General features: G+C 38.4%; 1 protein-coding gene across 3 annotated transcripts in view; it reads left to right on the forward strand.

Annotated features, from left to right (window-relative positions):
• cttnbp2 (cortactin binding protein 2) overlaps positions 1-20089 on the forward strand; it is a 92375-nt gene that overhangs the window by 31133 nt on the left and 41153 nt on the right. For all 3 annotated transcript variants that reach the window (XM_008410654.2, XM_017305253.1, XM_008410656.2), the window contains exon 3: positions 19078-19308. In XM_008410654.2, coding sequence (XP_008408876.1) covers positions 19078-19308 — 231 coding nt within the window. The remainder of the gene's footprint in view (positions 1-19077; positions 19309-20089) is intronic.

The following is a 20089-nucleotide window of genomic DNA, read 5'->3' on the forward strand; positions in this document are numbered from 1 at the left end:
ACAGAGATGGAAAAGAAAGGGAAAAGGGAAGTAAAAAGATGGATAAAAGAAGGATAAAGAGAATTCAAGATAACACCGTAGAAGTCTGCTTGTACATCTGCAGAAAGAGAATAAAGCAAACCCAGAAACTACAGCAACAAGCATCTTCATAATATTAACAATCATCAAGCCTCAAACACTTGGAGTTTGTCGTCTGGGTCTTGAATAATGGCAACCTCCCTCCCACCGTCCCCCCAAAATTGTAACTGTATGCATATGGCACAACAATCTTCCCAAGCACATTTACTCAGATTCCTGTTGTTTAAGCAGAGAGCAACAGGTGGTTCACGATGAAAATCACCAGAAAAGAAAGAGAAAACCTTTGGTTGAACTTGTAAGGTTAAGCTGCTACCGGTTGATAAATCTCATGCTAAATATTCTCAAATTACTCCAGAGCAGCAAGTGCTATTTCAGTTTACTGTCATTTTGTTTAGCCCCACTCAGCTGTTGCTGTATTCACAACAGGGGCAGTTATGGAGTAACCTGAGCTACAGAACATGCATGGCATAGGAATATACCCCACATACATGATTCCTGTTGCTACAGTAAATGTCCATTCTCTCTCTTATGCTTTGTCACGTTCTCTCTTTGATTTACACCCTCACTCGCACACTCTTATGCACACACTCTGTACTTCCCTGGTGTGTATCTATGTGTGCGTGCACGTTTGTGTGTGTCCTCCTGTGCAGCACTGAAATGAGTGTGGGTGTTTCGTTGGAGGAGAATGAGAGCAGCAGCTGTGAGAGGCCGACTTCAGGTTACCGACAGAGAGAGACCCACAGAGATGAATCACAGAGAAATATGAGGGTTTTGTTCTTTTATCTTGTCAGCTTTATCTCCTCTTTCTCCTCATCTCTGCATATAAAGCAGCATACAATATTTTGTCGAGCCGGTTAACCTGCTTTTTTTTTGCTTTTTTTTTTTTTTTTTTTACTGCTGATGCTGCTGCTGACGGAGCCAGAGGCAGCAGGGACTGAGCGTGGGAGTTTTCCAGCTGTAGCTACAGGAACAAAAACTCAACAAGAACACAGCAAAAAATAAATAAATAAAACAGAGGAAATGTAAAAACATGCAATTAGCCTACTGTCATAAAGGAGTATGGAAATTGTATTGTGTTGTTTTGTGTTAAGCTGATGTAGGTACAGAAAGCGCTTCTTTCCCATCCACGTCAGCCCTTAATAGACTGAAAGTAAAAAATGCCTGCTAATGTGGGCGTCTAATTAAATGCAGTCATTGCTACCTTTGCCAGCTTATTTCAAAGAGTTCTTCTAAACATCCTTTTATATCTCCTAGTTTGTGAATTACAAGCAAAGCACTTTTCAGCTGGTTGTTCTTAATAGCACTGAGATGCTGTTTTTATCAGATCCTGTCCAAAGTTCAATTGAGAATTAAGTAGAATTCTTTGTTTCTAACCTGTTTGTGGCAGGACTCCACTAGGTTTAGAGAACCAATCAGCGCCTGTAGTAGTTGCTGTGAGCATCTTACGCCTTTTTTTAAATTTTATTTTGCCGAGGCAAGAAAGGAAAATAAGGACCCATCTGTTCCATGACTTACTTCCTGTCCTTCCATCCTTCATCCAAAGCTGAACAGACGTCATGGTGACGTGGTTCTGCACACACTTTTCACACACACMGCAGACCACCCGGGGACACCTTTCATGTTTCAGTATATGCCATGTCCCTGAGCATATAGGTAAACAAAATGGTCACGGAGAGAGCGCCACCCTTTTCTGCAGACAGCCTCTTCCGTTGACAACGACTTTGCAGTTTCCAAGGAGCTATTTTTGCTTTTTTAGAATCTTTAGGTATATTGCAAAGAATTGTACAAATTTTGGCATTTTCTCACCATGTCAAAAACTGAATTTGCAGAATTCAGTTTTTGAATTCTGCAAAAGCATGAATTCAAAAACCGGTTAGTGGAAGCAGACTAGTTGAAGCGAATTATTAACACTGCTGTCCGAGCTAATTTCCACAGAAAATGCGGCCACAAACTTGTGAGCAATCATGTAGCAGCCCACACCGAGCTGACACAGGCCTTGTGTCGAAAAAGGGAGGACGACTCTTCCCTTTGAACAAAATAATGCAAGTTTCATCAATGAGAACCGCTCTACGCTTTGGATGAAATATGGGACAATATTTACAGTAAGGGATGTCCTGATAAGGTCCCAGCTATTGTCTGTTGATGATTGCTTTACTGTCTGAGATTATGTCAGCTCCACCCTCAGAGAGCCATGTGTCTGCAGTTTTTGCAGACACTTTTTGTGTGCTTTGCTAGCTATTTTAGTTTTTCCTTTGGAAAAGACTTTCGCAGTAAGAGAGAGGTTGTAGTGTCCTCCCATCTTTACAACATTTCGCCACAGTCAAAAAGCAGCTGAGAATATCAATCATTCAACTGCATGATGTTCAAAACAAAGAGCTGATTTTAAGGATGCTTTCAGACTTGATAGTTCTGAAGAATTGGTTCGATTGGGGACCAACATTACACTGCACTATGTCAAATGAACCAAACCCTTTGATTAACTAGCTTAATCAAAGGGTTAAACTTGCCTGTGGTGGCGCTCTACCAAGAACCTGTGAAGGAAACAACATAAAAACCTCTGAAGAAGACACATTTTTTCATCATATGTGAACAAAAATGGAGTGGCGTCAGATTTTAGCGGTTGTTGGGCCTCTCATTTATCGCTGTCAAAAGACTACGAAGAATTTCTAGAGCTAGACACATGCATTTGTTTTGGTTGTATTTACCCAGAGTGACTTCCGTTATGGGCCACGTCTTGGGCCACATCTTGCATTTGGAGCCGTCTTCAGTCTGGAGTGACTTATGAGCTGAATTAACTTACTCTCACTTAACATTACAGAGTTTTCAAGCATTGCATTCAGTTTATTCTCTTTAATGAGTAATTAAACTATAACCTGGTTTCTATTTGTAACTAAGATCAGTATCAGAACTTAAGTATGACAAAGGGAGTGATTGTCATCATCATGACGATGCTTGAAAGTGAAATTTGAACCAAACTGTTGGTCTTTTTAGATGGTCCATACACCAGCAAACTTCCATTGTTGTATTTTCTCTACTGCTATACTATGGGGGTGCTGTGCTAGCCCTAGAGGATTCATGTATTTTTTTCTACATAGCTCCAGATTACAACAGAAGTGCTTTAAAGTCACCCTCTCAATAGAACAGTTCTAGACCTCGTCCTGTTGAAGCACAGTTTTCGGCGCACTGCCTGTCCCATGTGGTTCCTGTTCATGGTCTGCTCTTTTGGAAAGATATGGTGTGGAAGCTAAAGGAGAGCAATCATCCTTGTTGCTAGGGTAATGCCATTCTCAAAGTGCACAGACTAAGATAAAGCATCAGCTTCAATGCTGGGTCTCAACCTGCTTTTGCGTTTCAGCCATTAATCGATTGTGCTCCCCTCCAGCACAACTTACTGTCTCCCTGTTGGCTTTGTGGTAATGCATTTTGTTGCAAAGACAATTACATTTTACTTGCATTCAGCAGGTACCAAAGCACTCTTTGCGTTCTTTGCGTGCTTTGGTACCTCTAAAACCCGCCATCGCTCTCCACAGCAATGACTTTTACAAACACTGAGCCCTCTCTTCTCTTGGTTTCGATCTTTGAGCCGTTTTGTGCTTAGTGAGTGTCCCACTTTCTGGGAGGGAGCTGCAGGTTGGGATTGATGTGGGAGAGGAAGCTGCAGTTGAGGGGTGGAGGCTTGTGTTGTGCTTCAGCACAGCCACTGCTTTGTCTTAACGCTGATTTCCTGAGTAACACTGGCAGCTCTGTTCTTAGCCAACATAAATTTCTGTTTAAATCAACAGAAAAAGAAGCACTCTGTGTGGGTAATGAACTCCTGTGGGTTTGGGTCCTCTCCTCTCCAGCTATTAGCAAACCTGGGAAAGTTTAGTCATATAACATCTTTATTATTCAAATGATGTCGGTATCATCAGTAAGTCTCATGAGGCAAAATTATCAGTAAAATATAATGATTTTTCTGTTATTGTTAACACTGGAGAACAACATAGAGAAGATTATGAAAAATGTCACTGCTGAAATTGACTGTGTGATTTTTCACTGAGTACAGCCATCATCCTATGCCATGTGAAAAACTATTTCAACATGCTCCAATATATTTTTTATTTTTATTGTAAAGCTGTTTTTTCACTGCTTTACAGTGAAAGAATTGCGAGGTTGAGTTTGTGTGTGTGCGTGTGTGTGTGTGTGTGTGTGTGTGTGTGTGTGTGTGTGTGTGTGTGTGTGTGTGTGTGTGTGTGTGTGTGGTTTTGGGAACTGTCCGTCAGTATTTTCTATCCTTTTACCTCTAAGAGCTGACGGTTTGCTTATGTGTTGTTTTCCCTTCAATGTCATACTACAAAGAACTTCCTCTTCAGTGTGAGGATTAGCTAACCAGTGGAATTAGCCCCTGTCCTTGTTTTTTCTTTTTTTTTGAGTGGAAAACTGCAGATTTCTTTGGCTTGGTGATGCTGATTTGAATAGAAGTGTTTTTTCAAAAGTGCCGGCTAATTTCTGTGCAACAGAGACAGTTTAGAGAGCATACCTGCTGCTTGGACAAGCCAGTGTGAAAGTGACCCTCTGTTTCACACTAGGCCTGGCTCTCACCTCGCCAGCCAGCTAAGTGGAAGGCCTGAACCCAGCCACAGCCAAGTCCTGGCAGTGGAGTCATGTGTGTGAAACTCTGCTGCAGATAATGGGAAAACTTACCGTGATAAAACTAAATACATTTAGGTTCACATTTACTGAAAAGCTGGAGAAAGATAAAAAAATAAAAAATAAAAAAAAAACAGCAAAATATTACCAGTAAACTGGCTTAATGGGTCAAGCCAATGTTTTTGCTTCTATTTCAGACACCCACCTTAATATCAGGAGCATGTTGTCAATTCTAATTTTGTGAAACCGTGGTTCCAAATGTGATTGGCAGAACTGTATTATTTATCCAGCTACATGGCCTATAAAAAGTATTCACTCTCTTGGATGTTCACGTATCTTTTCTGCTGAATGATCTCAGAGATTTTCTGCTGACCTGACATGTAACGGTGTACCTCGGATAGCTCAGGTCTCTGATTGGTTGAGAGGTAGTGCTTTCTAGGTCTTGATTTATAATATGGAAACCCAACCTGCTTTAAAGAAGACTAGGTCTCTGGCATAAATTACAATGGTGACAGGTAAGGTGACCCAGGTTGATGATGCTGAAAATCCTGAGATGACACTTAAGTTCCGTTGATGAACCTCTAACCCTGCTTTGTGCTACAGACCCCTGGACAATCTGTTCTTTATGAAAGCCATAAAATTTATTTTAGCTGCTCATTGGAATGCATAGACTGTGTGATTTGAATAGTTACCACAGGTAATATTCACTAAGCAGCTTTCTGGCCAATCACAGATCATCATCTATACAAAGCCTGAGCTGGCGATTCAGATTTTGGTCAATATCGATTTTGTTTTCTGAAATATTGCTAAATAAAGTAAAAAAGTTGCTGAGTTAGCAGCAGCTGCCATGCAAAAAGTAGTAAAATGTTGGAACATTACTCTTGAGTTTCTGTGGGAGAAAAAAAATCAATAAAAAAATTTAATTTTTAAATTGACACATTTTTACTGTTAGCAGCAAAAATGTGCAGACATGACCTGTTGGGTGAGTCTGTCAGCTAACCATCTTTCATCAGAGAACAAAAGAAGACGGTGGTTGATTTTTAGATCTTTGCTGAGGTAAATAAGAAATAAGTCAATTACGTATCGGCTGATCACTGATTTCCCAAAATGAAAAGAATTTTAGCCGATTTATCAATTGGCAAATTTATCGATTCACTCATAATAGTTACCCACTCTTTTTTATATTAGACACTACCAAACACTATTTTATATAATACAATACAATGAAGTGCAAAAACAACATGCAAAAGCATAAAGAAATAAATAGCAAATGTCAGCAATGAGTATTAAAGTCTGGACCTAAGATGGTCCAGAAAAAGCATCCAAATGTCCTTAAATTCCTCTCAGTCCTCCTGTGGTAGTCTGTCAGAGTTATGTCCTGAACTGACATTAAAAATATCTCTAGATCTGATCATTCGTTTTGCAACACTACTCAGGGTAGTGAGTAGTGTTGCAAAGCATTTGTTCTCAGCGTTTGAGACACATAGATACTAGGGYTGTAGTGATACAATAATCTCACGATACGATACAATATTCTGCTCACGATACGATATATATTGCGATGTTCAGCAAACTATATAATTCAATACACTTTTGCGATTTTCTGAAAGATTTTAGAGGGACTGAGCGATTTTGGTGACATTTTGTGACTGTTATAGAGATGGATTGAATTTATTTAACTGAAAACTGATTAAAAGCACCAATTACACAATACCTTGATCTGGTTGGACATGGACACAGACTTAAAGTTGACAGCTGGACAAAATGAATTAAAGAAGTGGTGAGAAAACATGTTTCTTTTAATTGAAACAGTACAAACTGTGGCTTACATGCATTTGTAAAGTAAATAATACCTTTTTAACCTTGACACTCAACATCTGAAGGAATCACTCTAAACCTGATGACCTAATCCAGGGGTGCCCAAACTTTTTGAGAGCAAGATCTACTTTTTCTCTCACCAGCTGCCTGAGACCTACCTCATGACACAAAGACACACAAATTGCAAATTAAACTCTATTGACTTATTTTATATGCGAATATACTTCAGTTATAGCAGAAAAAATAAAGTGACAGAAAACCTAATGCAGTTTCTTCCTCAGTGAGATTCTGACACTGGGAGCAGGTTACTGGTTTCTCAGTCAGAAGCTGGTTGCAAACCTGACGCCAGCAGGTGTCAGTCAGTCATGATAGATCTGAAATTTGGTTTGATGACCTCAGTATGAGAAACTACAGACTGATAGGAGGAGCCAAAGAGCACTGTAAATGTAAAGGCAAATCTTCTGAAGTCGGGATATGATTTAATTAATTTATGATTTAATTTAACATAATTATCACGGTAGAATTTGTTAAAACTTAATTAGATATATTTGTCCTATTTGATGTTTGTTGTGACGTATAGTCACGAACGAACGAGGTAATTAGTCTAAGTTTGTCGTTTATTGAACGTTCAGAAACTACAGCAGGTGTGATGAGCCACAGCAAAGGTAAACAAAGGTAAAACAATCCGAACAGACGATCAACTCAAAATAATTATTCTTTTTTTAATGAATCTACAAACGTTTAGGATCTTAGTGAATATTTTTGATAAGCCTATTAGAAGAGGAAGTGCTGGTCTCAGTGTCCTGGCGGCGATCAGTGTGTCACCTGCCGAGATTGACTCAAAACCTTCGCGATCAACTTATTGGGCACCCCTGACCTAATCACTCTTCCGGCAGAGCAAGCAGTGAGTGAGCAAGGTGACAGTTGGATATAACGATACTTGCGGATGAATATTTTTTTCTAGGAAAGAAAATATCAATATATATCGCAAAATCATTATTATTACACAGCCGTAATAGATATGCTGGGATTTTGTTAGTTTATGTGCCTTATAGTAGACTAATACTGTGATTAAATACCCACAGAATATTTTCTGGGAAGCGAGATGGACTTTGGATTTTTCTTTATGTTCATGTTTGTTTGTTTTTTCTTATTCATAGTTAAGTGTATGGCGGCTGTTCCTGCCAAAATTAGTAATATAGAATTAAATAAATGGCTTGATAAAGTAACTCGTGTACCAAAATTGCATCCAGAAATAAAAAAAAGAATATTCCCAGTTTATCTGCTAAATTAATATTTCATTTTCACCAGTAATATAATATTTAATATAATCATTATTATTTCATTTTTACTTTACAATCTTACTGTTTCGTTTCATTAATTAGTTTTCCCTTTTTTCAAATTTTTTTGTATTCTGTATTTATTTAATGTGACTGTGTCATTTACTTCCACATTTTATTTCATTTTTTTTTTCATGCTTTGTATTTATGCTATTTTTTTTAGTTACTGGCACTTTTTTTTTTTTACATCATACATTGATTTATTTTCTCTTGCAATATTTTCTACATTTTYTCCCTTCCTGTTTTCTCCTTTGTCTGTTTATTTACAGATTACATTTTTCTTTTTCTCGTGTTCTCCTTCAGTTTTCCTTCTGACTATTTTTAAGACATAAAGTTATGAGAGAAGAGTCGGCTTCTCCCCTACTTATGATCCAAGTTGTGTGTGCATAAGTATATGATTTCTCTTGGAAGTCTACAAAGGCGTACAGGCTCAGTGAGACAATTTCTTCTAACTAGTATCAAAAAGATGAAAGCTTATTACCTCAGCAAGGAGCGACTCAGAGCCGATGCACAGAATTAAGTCCTGCAGCGTTCTTGGATGCTCCTGTTCAAACTCTTATCACTTGGATAAGAGACCTGGCTGAAATGTAAAATGCTGGTTCATAATCCTATCAGTCCTTGTGAAAGTGGGCAGAATGCCATGATCACTAAGTGTGTGGAGTTGGTGTCTGTTTGAGGTGCTCTATAAGTGGGATTTGGCACATGATTCCTCACCAGTGTAAAGGCAATTCACATTCAATTAATTCCTCCTTTTCTGTCTTCTGCAGAGTTTTACACAACTCTGAATCCTTTCCACTCTTATTCAGTTTTTAATCAAAGGAACACACTGCTAGTTTCTTTGTCTAATAATTTTATCACACTTTGTCTGGTGAGGTCTAAACTGGGTCCTTGTTGGGGATGTCTTCCTTGACCTTGGTGGGGGTCTCCAACCGGGTGAAATGCCACTATGCCTTTCCACCCGGAGTCATAATTTCTTTGGTTTGCCAATGACTGCACTGGGGCTTGCCTGGGCACCTTGCCAGCAAAGTGAGTGGCTTGGGGGTTTGACACTAGGGATGGCGCACCGGTGATGAGTTCGGGGGTTTGGTGTCCTGCGTTTGTCCTGCATGTGCCCCTCTGGCATGGAGGCTGCTGCTCTGACACTTCCCTGCCGACCTGCCTGTGTCGTGCGTATGGCTACTCTGTGGGGGTGCCTGCCGTAAACACACACACATAACAGACAGATACAATTACTCAAACACACATGATATTATACCAAAGTACAAATGGAGCAGTAGAAAACTCCAATACATGCACACTCTACACACTTTGATAGTGGTGTTATCTACTAAGTAAAAGGCCTACAGCTTAAAGATAAGGAATCCTCTTGGGGATGATGAGCACAGAGACCTACTTAATGCTGTCATGTGACTCTACTACATATGAAGAAGCCTTGCTGTTTCCTACAGGCCACTGATTGAGTAAAACTAGAACAACTGTCATGCTCTGTCAAATGTCATATTTGTAGGTCAACTGAATCTTTAGGATTGCTTTATTCATAGGTCAGCTAAAAAATATCCACCAATGAATCCAACTAACCTGATTTGACCAGAAACTCTTTAATCGTAACAAAAGAGAATATTGATAGAACTCTATGATTTCTACCCTGCTACACCTGCTCCTCAGCTCTATTTAAAAATTGTAAAACAAGGATACTGACATACTCAGGACACCCCTGAAGAAGTAGTGCAATATCGGGCCAAGACAATAAACATGTTGAATATCCTCAGTTTTCCTTATCAGCAGACCAGATCACTCTTAAACTTACCACACAGCAGGAACATCTCAGAAAATTACCTTTAGTGTCATCTTGCTAAAGATCTTAAAGGCGTCCTTAAGATTGTCGGAAGGGGAAGATTGGGTCAGATATTGGCATCATTAGCTGCGTTTCCATTACATGTATATGAAAATATTTGTCTATAATTATAAATAAATATAAATATTTGTCTATAATATTTGCTAATATCAAAAAATAAATATTCCGCAATTGCAGTGTTTCTGGTAAATAAGAATGAAATCAAAATCTCACACAAATAAGCGTGTTCACCCGATAAGTCATTAGAAATAATGGCAGCAAAGAATGTAAACAGATTCATGAGATATTTTCATAATTCAGCCATGGCACTAGCGCTTATCGTCTATCAGCTATCAGAAGAGACGTCAGCGTTTTATTCAGGTGTTGGAACAAGACCCACCTACTCGGGAGAGGCTACTTGTGCAGGGTTTTGAGAAAATTATAGTCTGCGATTTAACAGAAGAGCTATGGATTCAACACGTTATAATGAAACAACTTTTTATGAATTCTGTGATGCTGTGAGAGCTCTGGTTGAGCCAACTGGACATTGTCCAAACAAAATAAATTACAAACCACAAAGAAGACTGTCCTTGTTGTCTAAATAAAACAGTGGAAAAAAATCTGGGGACTATAGAATGTCTTCTAGCTGGAGTAAAAGAGTCTGCTCCGGGTATTCAGCTCCTCGGTTACTATTTATGTCCCTAATACCGCAGTAGACCAACACAGGCTTGCTGGACAATTAAACCCCCACAGTCTCTGTGGGCAAAAGCACAAAATGACCCTTTGACAGACATGATAGTGCTCATTAGTTACAATGTGTGTGACAATTTACAGAGCACTCATGTCCTTACATGTCAACGTCTCTGATGTCAGCTGTTTATATCCAACTTAACCCAAGGCTGGAGAACCTATAATTCTATAGAGAACAATTTCAAGCTTCTGCCATGTATGAATAACACAGTGCTCAAATAATTACAAAGAAAAACAACACACACCTATCATCAGCCCTTGTAAGCACTCAAAACACACTGAATTCTCTGTGTGTGTTGCCATCAGCTTTTATCAACAGAGATGAAAGGGAAAAGGCCCAGTAAAGGCCCAGGGCTCGTGTCCAAGAGCTCCTCTGATATCACACACTTCACTTAAAAATCACAGAACTCACCAAGTTTGAACAACTGAACAAACAGAGCAAACGATACCTGCAAACACCAGAGCAGAACCGCGTCCAACTTTAAAACATTTAGTTTCCCCTAGAGAAGGCACAGGGTGCTGCAAGCCAGAGAGCCAGGCAGACAAAACAAAATGTCAACGCCTAAACTAAACTGTTTTTAGTTGTAAAGCTGGAGCTATATACTCCAAGAGGAGATTCCAACTACTACAGCTCCTTGCTGTACACAGGGAGTGTTTTTGGTTTCTGTGATTTATGCCTTTTGTTGTTCCGTTCCCAACCAACCGGGTTTCAGTTTGTAACTTATGCAGGGAATCTACTTCCATCTACTCACCAACTTGATTTCCTGTGTGGGATGGGATGGGGACGGGAATGGGGAAGGGATGGCCAGTGGAGTAGGGATTCTGAAAGAGTGGGATGGCCACCCAGGGAGTTATAGTGTCATGACATGTTCGGCGGGACATCTAACTACTATGAAATATTCTGCAGTCAACAAATTAATCTTTCCATCGTAACAGGGTGATGGACTGCTTATCCTTGATTGTTTATTTATTTTGGAGAAAAAAACAAACAAAAACAAAAACTCAGCTGTCCTTGGACAAAGGAACATAGAAATTATTTCCCAATTCTTGACAATTCTATTTTAAGGCCTTTTTCTGTTGAAAAGAGACAATGACAAAGAAAATTACAAAGAACAAAGATTTTTTTTTCAACACGCAAGAAAATAAGGGTGTATTCACACCAGCCATGTTTAATAAACTTTAATTGAACTTGAACTGTAGTTCCTTTGCCTGAAAGTCTGGTTTGTTTGGGGAGGTGTGAACATGTAATCAAACTCTGATGCGGACCAAAATAGCACATTCTGGCCCACCTAAAACCTAGGTCTCGGTTCGGTTGAAGTGAACTTGAATGAACATGTTAACCTCAAGTGGACCAGAGACCACTATAAAAAACAGGAAGCAGACTATAGTACAAGGCATTCTTGGTAAAACAAATGTGAGTCTAGCGCTAGTGGGAGAAATGGCTTGTGGTCTTTTGCCAAAAGAAAAGGAGAAATCCTACAAACCATAAAATCTGATGCCACCCCACTTTTTATTTACAATTTATGAGGAAGGAAGTTGTGCTCAATATCTTCCTCAGAGATTTTTGTGTTGTTTCCTTCACTGGTTCTTGGTTCAGCGCCACCACAGGTGAGGAGGGGAACAGGTTGCTCAAAGAGTTTGGTACGTTTGACACTGTGCAGCATGTTAGAGAATCGCAGCAGCTGAAAATGAAACAAATGTTGTAAGTTTCCTATCAAACTGAGTCTACCGGAACACCCTTATAGTAACAGGAAATTTAACACTGGATTAATCAATATTAAGATTTTCTACATTTTATTTTTCTATCAAAGCTGTTCAGGCATATCATATGGAGAAACTGGTTACCTACATGTGCCAGGGCAGTGTTACACTGCAAAAAGGATATCTGGAGATGGAATCTTAATTGTTTGATTGATTTTATTCAATCAGGGTCTTTAGTAAATCAGAATAGACAAGTTGCATTAATAAAATATGAACCAGCGTTTCTATTGCTTTAAATTGTTTGCATATTTATATGTGTATGTGTGAGTGTAAGCGTGTGTGGGGGGTGTTTCTGTAGATGTCTGAGAGAGCATCAGAAGCCTAATGAAACTTTCATAGAGGTTTGTCAGATGAGCTCATAAAACATTTGTGGAAAAGCTGCCTCTCCATGGAAGAAGTCACGGATTAGGGTTCCATCATGGGTCTGCCTAGTAATGCAGGACAAACATAAAGGAATGTCTGATTCTGCTAAATCTGATTGTTCAAATGCACAACCTTCATGAGCCAAATGTTCAGCTGACCTATGAAGCTCAATCTCACTTCAACTAGAGTGATGAAAACCCCAGAGCCAATCATTGTCAGCCTCTTCTGCTGGGCTGCTTATATAACTTTGGCCTGGTTTCTCACTGCTGTCAGCCTGACGCCTGGGGGCGGCGAGCCTTCATGACCCACCGCCCCCTCCTCCCACTCTGAAGCATCTCCGGATGAACGGAGAAAGCAGATTCAGACTTGATGCCACTGTGTAAAGTATAAATAGTCTGGAGACATCAACGCATATTGCTTTCCAACTGGATTACAAAGACGAGCAGTGTTAATATGATACATAGGTCTGTCATGATAACAAATTTTGCAGGATGATTAATTGTTCCAGAAATTACTGCGATAAATGATAAAATTGTTGTTTTCATACAATTTTCCACTAATATAAAGGTAAAGAATATACCAAATATATATGTTGAATATATTAAACATGGCTTAAAAGACATTTTATTTTGTAATTTAACTCCTTGAAATTGGGCCTCTGTCTCTTTAATAACTACTCATTGTGAAACTCTGCCTTCAGGATGTGATCACAACATGGCTCCTCTATTAACCCTTTAACAACGTTTTTACCAGCGTTGCACTGAGAAGTAGCGACTCCAGGTGTGTTTTTGATGAGGGAGTAAAATTATAACATGGTGCAAAGCTCAAAACAATCAATTTTACACATACTGCCCCTTTAAATATCTTAAATAAAACTCAACAACCAAAAACAACAAATAAAAAAGGAAATAAAACCATACACAACTGATGGTTGACATGAATGTGATTAAAAATGAGACTATGAAGTCTCTGTAAGCAAAAGTGACCTTCAAAAAATAATTATTTTTTAATTGTTAATTGTTTATTATGCATTCAATTGATTAGTAGCCTATTGTGACAGGCTTAGGGATATGGAACCATTTTACATTTAATATAACATGATTGATTTTTTTTTTGTATGAGACATGAATGACTGCACAGTTTCTGGAGAACTTCTTGATGCTTTTCAGCCTCCGTAGCAATATGAACCATCAACATGTTGCATAACTGTGGGAGCGTGTGTCTCTGTGTGAACACCATTTGTTACCTCTCAGTCATTTTCATCTCTGCTTCATCCTTCTTTTCTATATATTTTTGGCTCTGCCCATCTTCACTTTCTATGTGTCAAAGCATAGTTTTACCCCTTTCACCCTCTCCGCATCCGTTCCTTCCTTTTTCCCCCTAACTTAATTTATGCCATTCCATCCCCATAGCTCAGCTGTCCGAAGCCTCTGCTGTCCTTTAAATTGTCTCGTTCGGGCTGTCTAATCAAATCCCTTTGCACACATTGATTGCTCTAGCGGAGGGAAATGCGGTGACTGCAAGCCATCGAAAGGGACATAACGAGATCCTGTGGCACAGAATCAAACCATAATAAAACAGCACAATATTTCTCATAACCATGAATCCATGATTTCTAATCTAATAGAAAACCTTTTACAGCAGGAAGCTGAAGTGCTTGTTCTCAGTCCGACTGTGAAGGAATTCTGGCCCATTCTCCTTTAAGTTCATTGAGGTTCCTGCTATCTGATATTGATCAGCTTATTGGTAAAGTAACAGCTCCCCTGATTTGACCTTCCTCTTTTTTTTTCTTTGTTTGGCCCAAGTTGTTTGGGTTTTTTGTCTGCACTGCTTCATTCTCCATTTCTTTCTCTCATCATGTGTTGCTACGGCGCTTCCCTCCAGTGAGTCTCATTGGCCAGTCCATTTCCTGATAGTGTCTCCTGTCCGTTTGGGTCCGGTGAACCCTCTCACCTTCCAGGTTCAGCATGCTTGTAAAGGTTGATGCTAATAATAATGACGTCTCACTCAGACTCTGCTGCTGCACTTGTAAATACTCTAAAGTTACAAGCATGTAATCACCCCAGCACTCCCTCAAACCTGGTAGGTAAATATTTTTGTTGAGAATGAAAATCAGAGACTAGTATAAGAATTTAGTGTTTCACTGAAATTTCAAGCTAATTTAGCTGTAAATGAATCTCTAGAATCTGTTGTCACCTAACATAATATCTATAAATTTTACAATATTGGCATTTTTCTCTTTGAATAAAGAAAAGTGTTTCTTTATTCATGGTAAACCCTTTTGCGTTTACCGTGAAGGGGTTCTTCTGCCCCTCCATGGTAATCGCTGTAATTAGAGATGCAACGATCTGTCTGTATTGGTCCTGATATTGAAAAAATTATAGATTGGGTATCAGAATTTTTCAGTGTCCGATCCATAAAAGTAGATCTATTCAGTCTAACTCTATGCTTTGTGCTCAAAGCGACGTCGTGGTTTGTTTATTTCACATTAAATATATAATTCCTAACTACACTTTCTGAAATATTTGAAAGGTTTGTTGCAGTTTATTTTGACATGTTTCACCAAGGTAGTCAACCTTTAGTCTTGTTTTCAATAGAATACCTTAAAGTTTGTAGTTGTTACATGACAAAATGTGTACTAGTACTGTCTTAGTCCTTATTTATTAGAGTGAAATTGCTCGAAAAACGGTTGATGATGAAACTTGAAGATGTGAATTTTTCACTGAAGTGTTGATACGTTGTTCCAGGTGGTTGTTTGGCTTTTTTTTTTTAATTACAACAAATTTTAGTTTAAGTCTTACATCCCTCCCTCAAAGATTCCAACAAGTCTCTGTGTTTTTCCTCCCTGTCCTGTCCTCCATGCTCCCAGCCTCCTAACAAATCCTCCGTGGTTGTGTTTACATTGTCTGACCCACACTCGGCCCTCAGTGTCAACAACTGTTTTAGCTTTCACCATTAATCTTCACACTTTACTCTGTGTTCATGTGCTCATTTATGGGTTAGTATTCAGCTCTCCAACCTAGATCTCCTTGTTTGGCCAGGCATCTCAACCTGGCTTAGAAACGTCTGGCTCTTTGTCTTTCTCTCATTAACATCCCATCTCATATTCATCCAGTTGGAAAATCTTTCTTTCCTCACCCGTCAAAGGCTGCAAATACAGGAATACAAACTTTGGGGTGAAAACAGTTTTATTCACAACTGCGTTGAACTACAAAATAAAAGGAAATTGAACAGTAATTTTGTTGATGGAGGTATTTTCTTCACCCAGCTTAAATGGCTGCTGTGTGTTTTTCGAGTCATTAAACCCCTTGAGACCATTTAAGGTAATGGGTTTGGTCTCTGTGCAGCTGCTCCACTCCAGCCACAAAGAGTTTCTCTTATGTTCACGTATTATTTGACCGCCAAATTACAGGGAATAGTTGGAGTCGTTATAAGGCCAATATTCTCAAAAAGGTTGACTTGAGGCCAGCAGAAGCTGAAATTAGAAGCTATAAATAATGTGAAATAGAATGTAAATAGTTTAACTTTACCCAATTCAAATTCTTAAAAAATATAATAAAAAGAGCTCATATTAGGCACCTTTTGCTGTCCATTTATTAATGGGTTAATATGAAAAATAATCAACCGATCAGCCGTATACTGTGTTGATGTCAAGTCAGATGACTGAATATGTTAATGGGTTAGTTAGGTGTATGTTTTCTAGCTGCAGACCTGTCCTTTCCTTCCTCACAGGAATGCTGTTATTAAATCTTAAGCAATATAATTTTATTTTCTTTAAAAAATGTAATTAATTTTATTGTAATAATTGAATTAATTTGTTTACTTGCACCTTTAAATGTGCTTCTAATTTTCTATATATAAAAAAAGGCTTAAGTGAAAAATCTTCAGAACGTGCCAATTTTATGTCCTATTAATTGATAACTAAGATAGTCACTAGTTGCAGCCCGACTTACATCAGTTTAACCCTTTTCATGCATGAATGTATCAGGATTTTTTTCTTTTTTTTCATTTTCTTAAGGCATAAGAAAAGGTAGGAAAAAAAAGTTTGCAAAACTTTTTTTTAATTATTATTATTWTTTTTTTTTAGGTGATCAATTGTAATTTTCTCCAAATACAAAGTTGTTATTTGAAAAATACATCAGTAGTGTTGTTCTTTAGGGGTTATCTGATGTCACAATATTTGTTTTTTACCTGCAAGAGTCGTCTACAGTAGGAGGGACCGGGTTGGTTGGCATGCTTTTTTGTTTGTCGACCATATTGAATTTTACAAAAATAATTTCTTGCATTTGCAGCTGACGTCCAGTAGTTGATAGTGTATTTTATGATGCATTTGTGTCCACTTCAGTGGTCTGTGTGCATTTATAACATAAAAATCCACAAGCAGCACAAGAAAATGGCTTTTAGAYAGCTGTCCACTGTAGTGACCACTATGCATGAAAGGGTTAATATTTAGACTCAACTTATTGTTTTGTTAATCCTTAATAGTGCTTCACACAGCACATAGAAAAACTGCAATAACAACCAAAGCACAGTAATGTTTATGGTTTTCCATCTAATAAACAGTTTCTGTTAAACATTTTGAGCCGTAACTTTCATGAACACGTGCTCAGAAACTTTGACCAATCTTACTTTGTAATTTCACCAGATCCTTGTTGAATGTAGCTGGTTAGCTCAGAACCCTGCTTGTTTTTTCCCCAGCCGGCCTCTGTGTGTTTCTGTAACCTGAGAGCGCATGTGTTCTGTGTTGCTTCTGGGATGAGGAGGGCAAACGGGCTCCCAGCAGTTCTGGGTGGTTCTGACGCCACAGCACCACGTTTGTGACCGAACGGGCTCAGAAATGGGGCTGACAAGAAGTCTGGGCTGGTTCTGATGGGGATGATGGAATTAGGACCTAAAGTGGTTAAGTAGAAGTATGCCAGACAATTTGTACCGTCACTCTGCCTTTATTGTTTATTTTGGATTCTGAACAACGTCCTGAAACAAATAATGAAGATTTTATTAGAGATACACCAATTAAATATTGGTCTTTAATTTTGTGCAGCAATGACCTTTGCAATAACAGTTTAAGGCAATATTGTGTCTTTTGTCTTTTACACAAAAAAAGACTAACAACCGACAGTTCAAACCAGAAGTTTAAATACACTATATAAAATGTCCCAAATTGATTAAATAGTATATTAATCTTAATGTATTTAATGTTTTGACTTTGAAGAGAGTATTAAAAATTGCCTTTCTCACTATTTTGGCATTTAGCAAATAGAAAAACTGACTTAAAACTGAACGTTTTTAAACAAATGGTTTCCTTTGCTGATGCAGAAAGCTTTAACAACTTTCACCTTGACCGGGTTTTACTAATGTTTCCACTGCATTGTGTGCAGTATTGGTCTGTACATCCTTCCCCATGAAAAACTTTGGAAATTAAAATAGTTGGTTCTGACCCAACACCAACACTCCTAACAAAATTTGTCAAATAATTCAACAGTTAACACTTCAACCTTTGTACCTTTTTTGTCCTCTTTATGGTTCTCACCGTGTTACTCAAATTTTCCACAGTGCTGGGGCAAGATGTGGGTGATGAGTTCAGGAGCACTAAGAGAAACTGAGCTTCTGGGTAATTACATGCAAGTGGGGATGGAAATTATGCTCAGTGGTAACAAAAGGGTCATTTTAGTCATTGCATGTGGAAAAACACACTATATTTAATTCCTGATTGACATATTGTCTAACTCTGTATACAATGTGGAATATTTTACTGTAAGTGCAAAAACAATTTGGAGTGTAACCTTAAATATCCACCGTAAAATTTGTATACATATGAAATGGTTGGTGAGTAGAGTTCTACATCTAGTCCATGAATGATGCCAGAACAAGGTTGGACATTTTTACTGGTCAATCTTTAATTTTGAAGTTCCCAAAGCAGTCAATCGCTAGTAGAGATGCACCAATCCGATATTAAAATCAGTATCAGTTCTGATATTGAAAAAATTTTACACATTGGGCATCGGTGAAAATTTTGCCTGATCCATAAGGCGAATCTATTCAGTTTATTTCTATGCTTTGAGATCAAGACATCATGTTTTATTATTTATTTTTATAATATATTTAAAATTCCTAACCACTTTCTGAACCATTTGAAAGAAGGTTTGTTTATTTTTTCATGTTTGATCAAGATGGCTAATCCATTGTTTTTGTCACTTTCAGTTTTTTTATTATTTATATTTTACATTGGCTGTTCTACTCCTAATTGCACTGACTGAACAAATTAAAATAGTTGTTTTTACAACAAGTGTTATCAAATATGCATGTAATTCAGTACATTTATGCCTGTTTTTTTTTTTTAAGAAATGTTTTAATTCAATGCAGTGCTGTTTTTCCTCTTTTGTTTTCAAAGTTAAAAAGGTGTGAAATGTAATTCTATAACTAGGGTGAGAACAGAATCCATGTGACTTTATCATTCACAACATGAGAATATAAAACAGCCCTTTTGCTTTTTGTCTTTCTCAGGCTCAGAGGAAGGAGGTGTTCCTCCAAGACCGATACGGCCACTATACCCTGACTGACCCCTTTCTGGCGCTTCAGAGAGACTTTGACTGCAGAGTCCCTGGGGGGGACAAAGAACGGCGGCCACTGGGGTCCAGCCCCATCTCCGTCCTGGAGGCTGTCATGGCCCACTGCAGGAAAATGCAGGAGCGCATGTCAGCCCAGCTGGCTGCTGCTGAGAGCCGCCAGAAGAGGGTAAGAAATCTGTTGATCAGTGGGTAACATTTCAGTTCATTCAGCATCGGTTCCAAACTGAGTTGGTGCCCAACCTGCATGCTGTAATCATCTCTCATTCATTGTTGGCCCTCCCTCACTTGATCAGTCCAGCTAACTCTGATCTAATGTCTAGAAAACAGCAAAGCAAGATGAAAGGAACTGTTATCATCTCATCTGTAAACCCTTCTAAGCCATCTAATTTCTTCAACCTATCCAGTCTTCAACATCATAGTTAGAGATGAACTGATCCATTTTTCCATTTCCGAGACCAATTATTATATCGATATCAGAGGTTTAGTATCGATCGATACTGATCCCAAGCTGAATTGACTTAAAATATTTGGTTTTTTAAAGTCTAGAAAGATCTTGCCATACCAGTTTATTCCTCTGTATTTACTTTACTTTCTTGGTTTATTCTTGCATTTTGTTCTTCATTCATTTCCATTTAGTTTCATTCGATTAGTTTTATCCTCTCTTGGTTTATTGCTATGTCCACTTTAGTTTCTTTCCTGTTGGTAGATTTATTTGATCATTTATTGACGCTCACTGTCAGTAATTTTCACTCATCATCACATAATTGCCATGATGTGTTTCACATCATGTGTTGATTTTTTCACTGTTCAGCGTCGGATTCTCTGTTTTTATGCCATAATTCACATCTAGTTCGTCGCTCCGTTTTATGTCCCGCTTCTGCTGTTTCAGAGTTTTGCGCAATGTACGCGTCTTTTTCTTTTTTTAACCCCCTAAGGTGCAGGGCGGT

Source organism: Poecilia reticulata, linkage group LG6 (genome assembly GCF_000633615.1).
Source record: "Poecilia reticulata strain Guanapo linkage group LG6, Guppy_female_1.0+MT, whole genome shotgun sequence".
Classification (NCBI taxonomy): domain Eukaryota; kingdom Metazoa; phylum Chordata; class Actinopteri; order Cyprinodontiformes; family Poeciliidae; genus Poecilia; species Poecilia reticulata.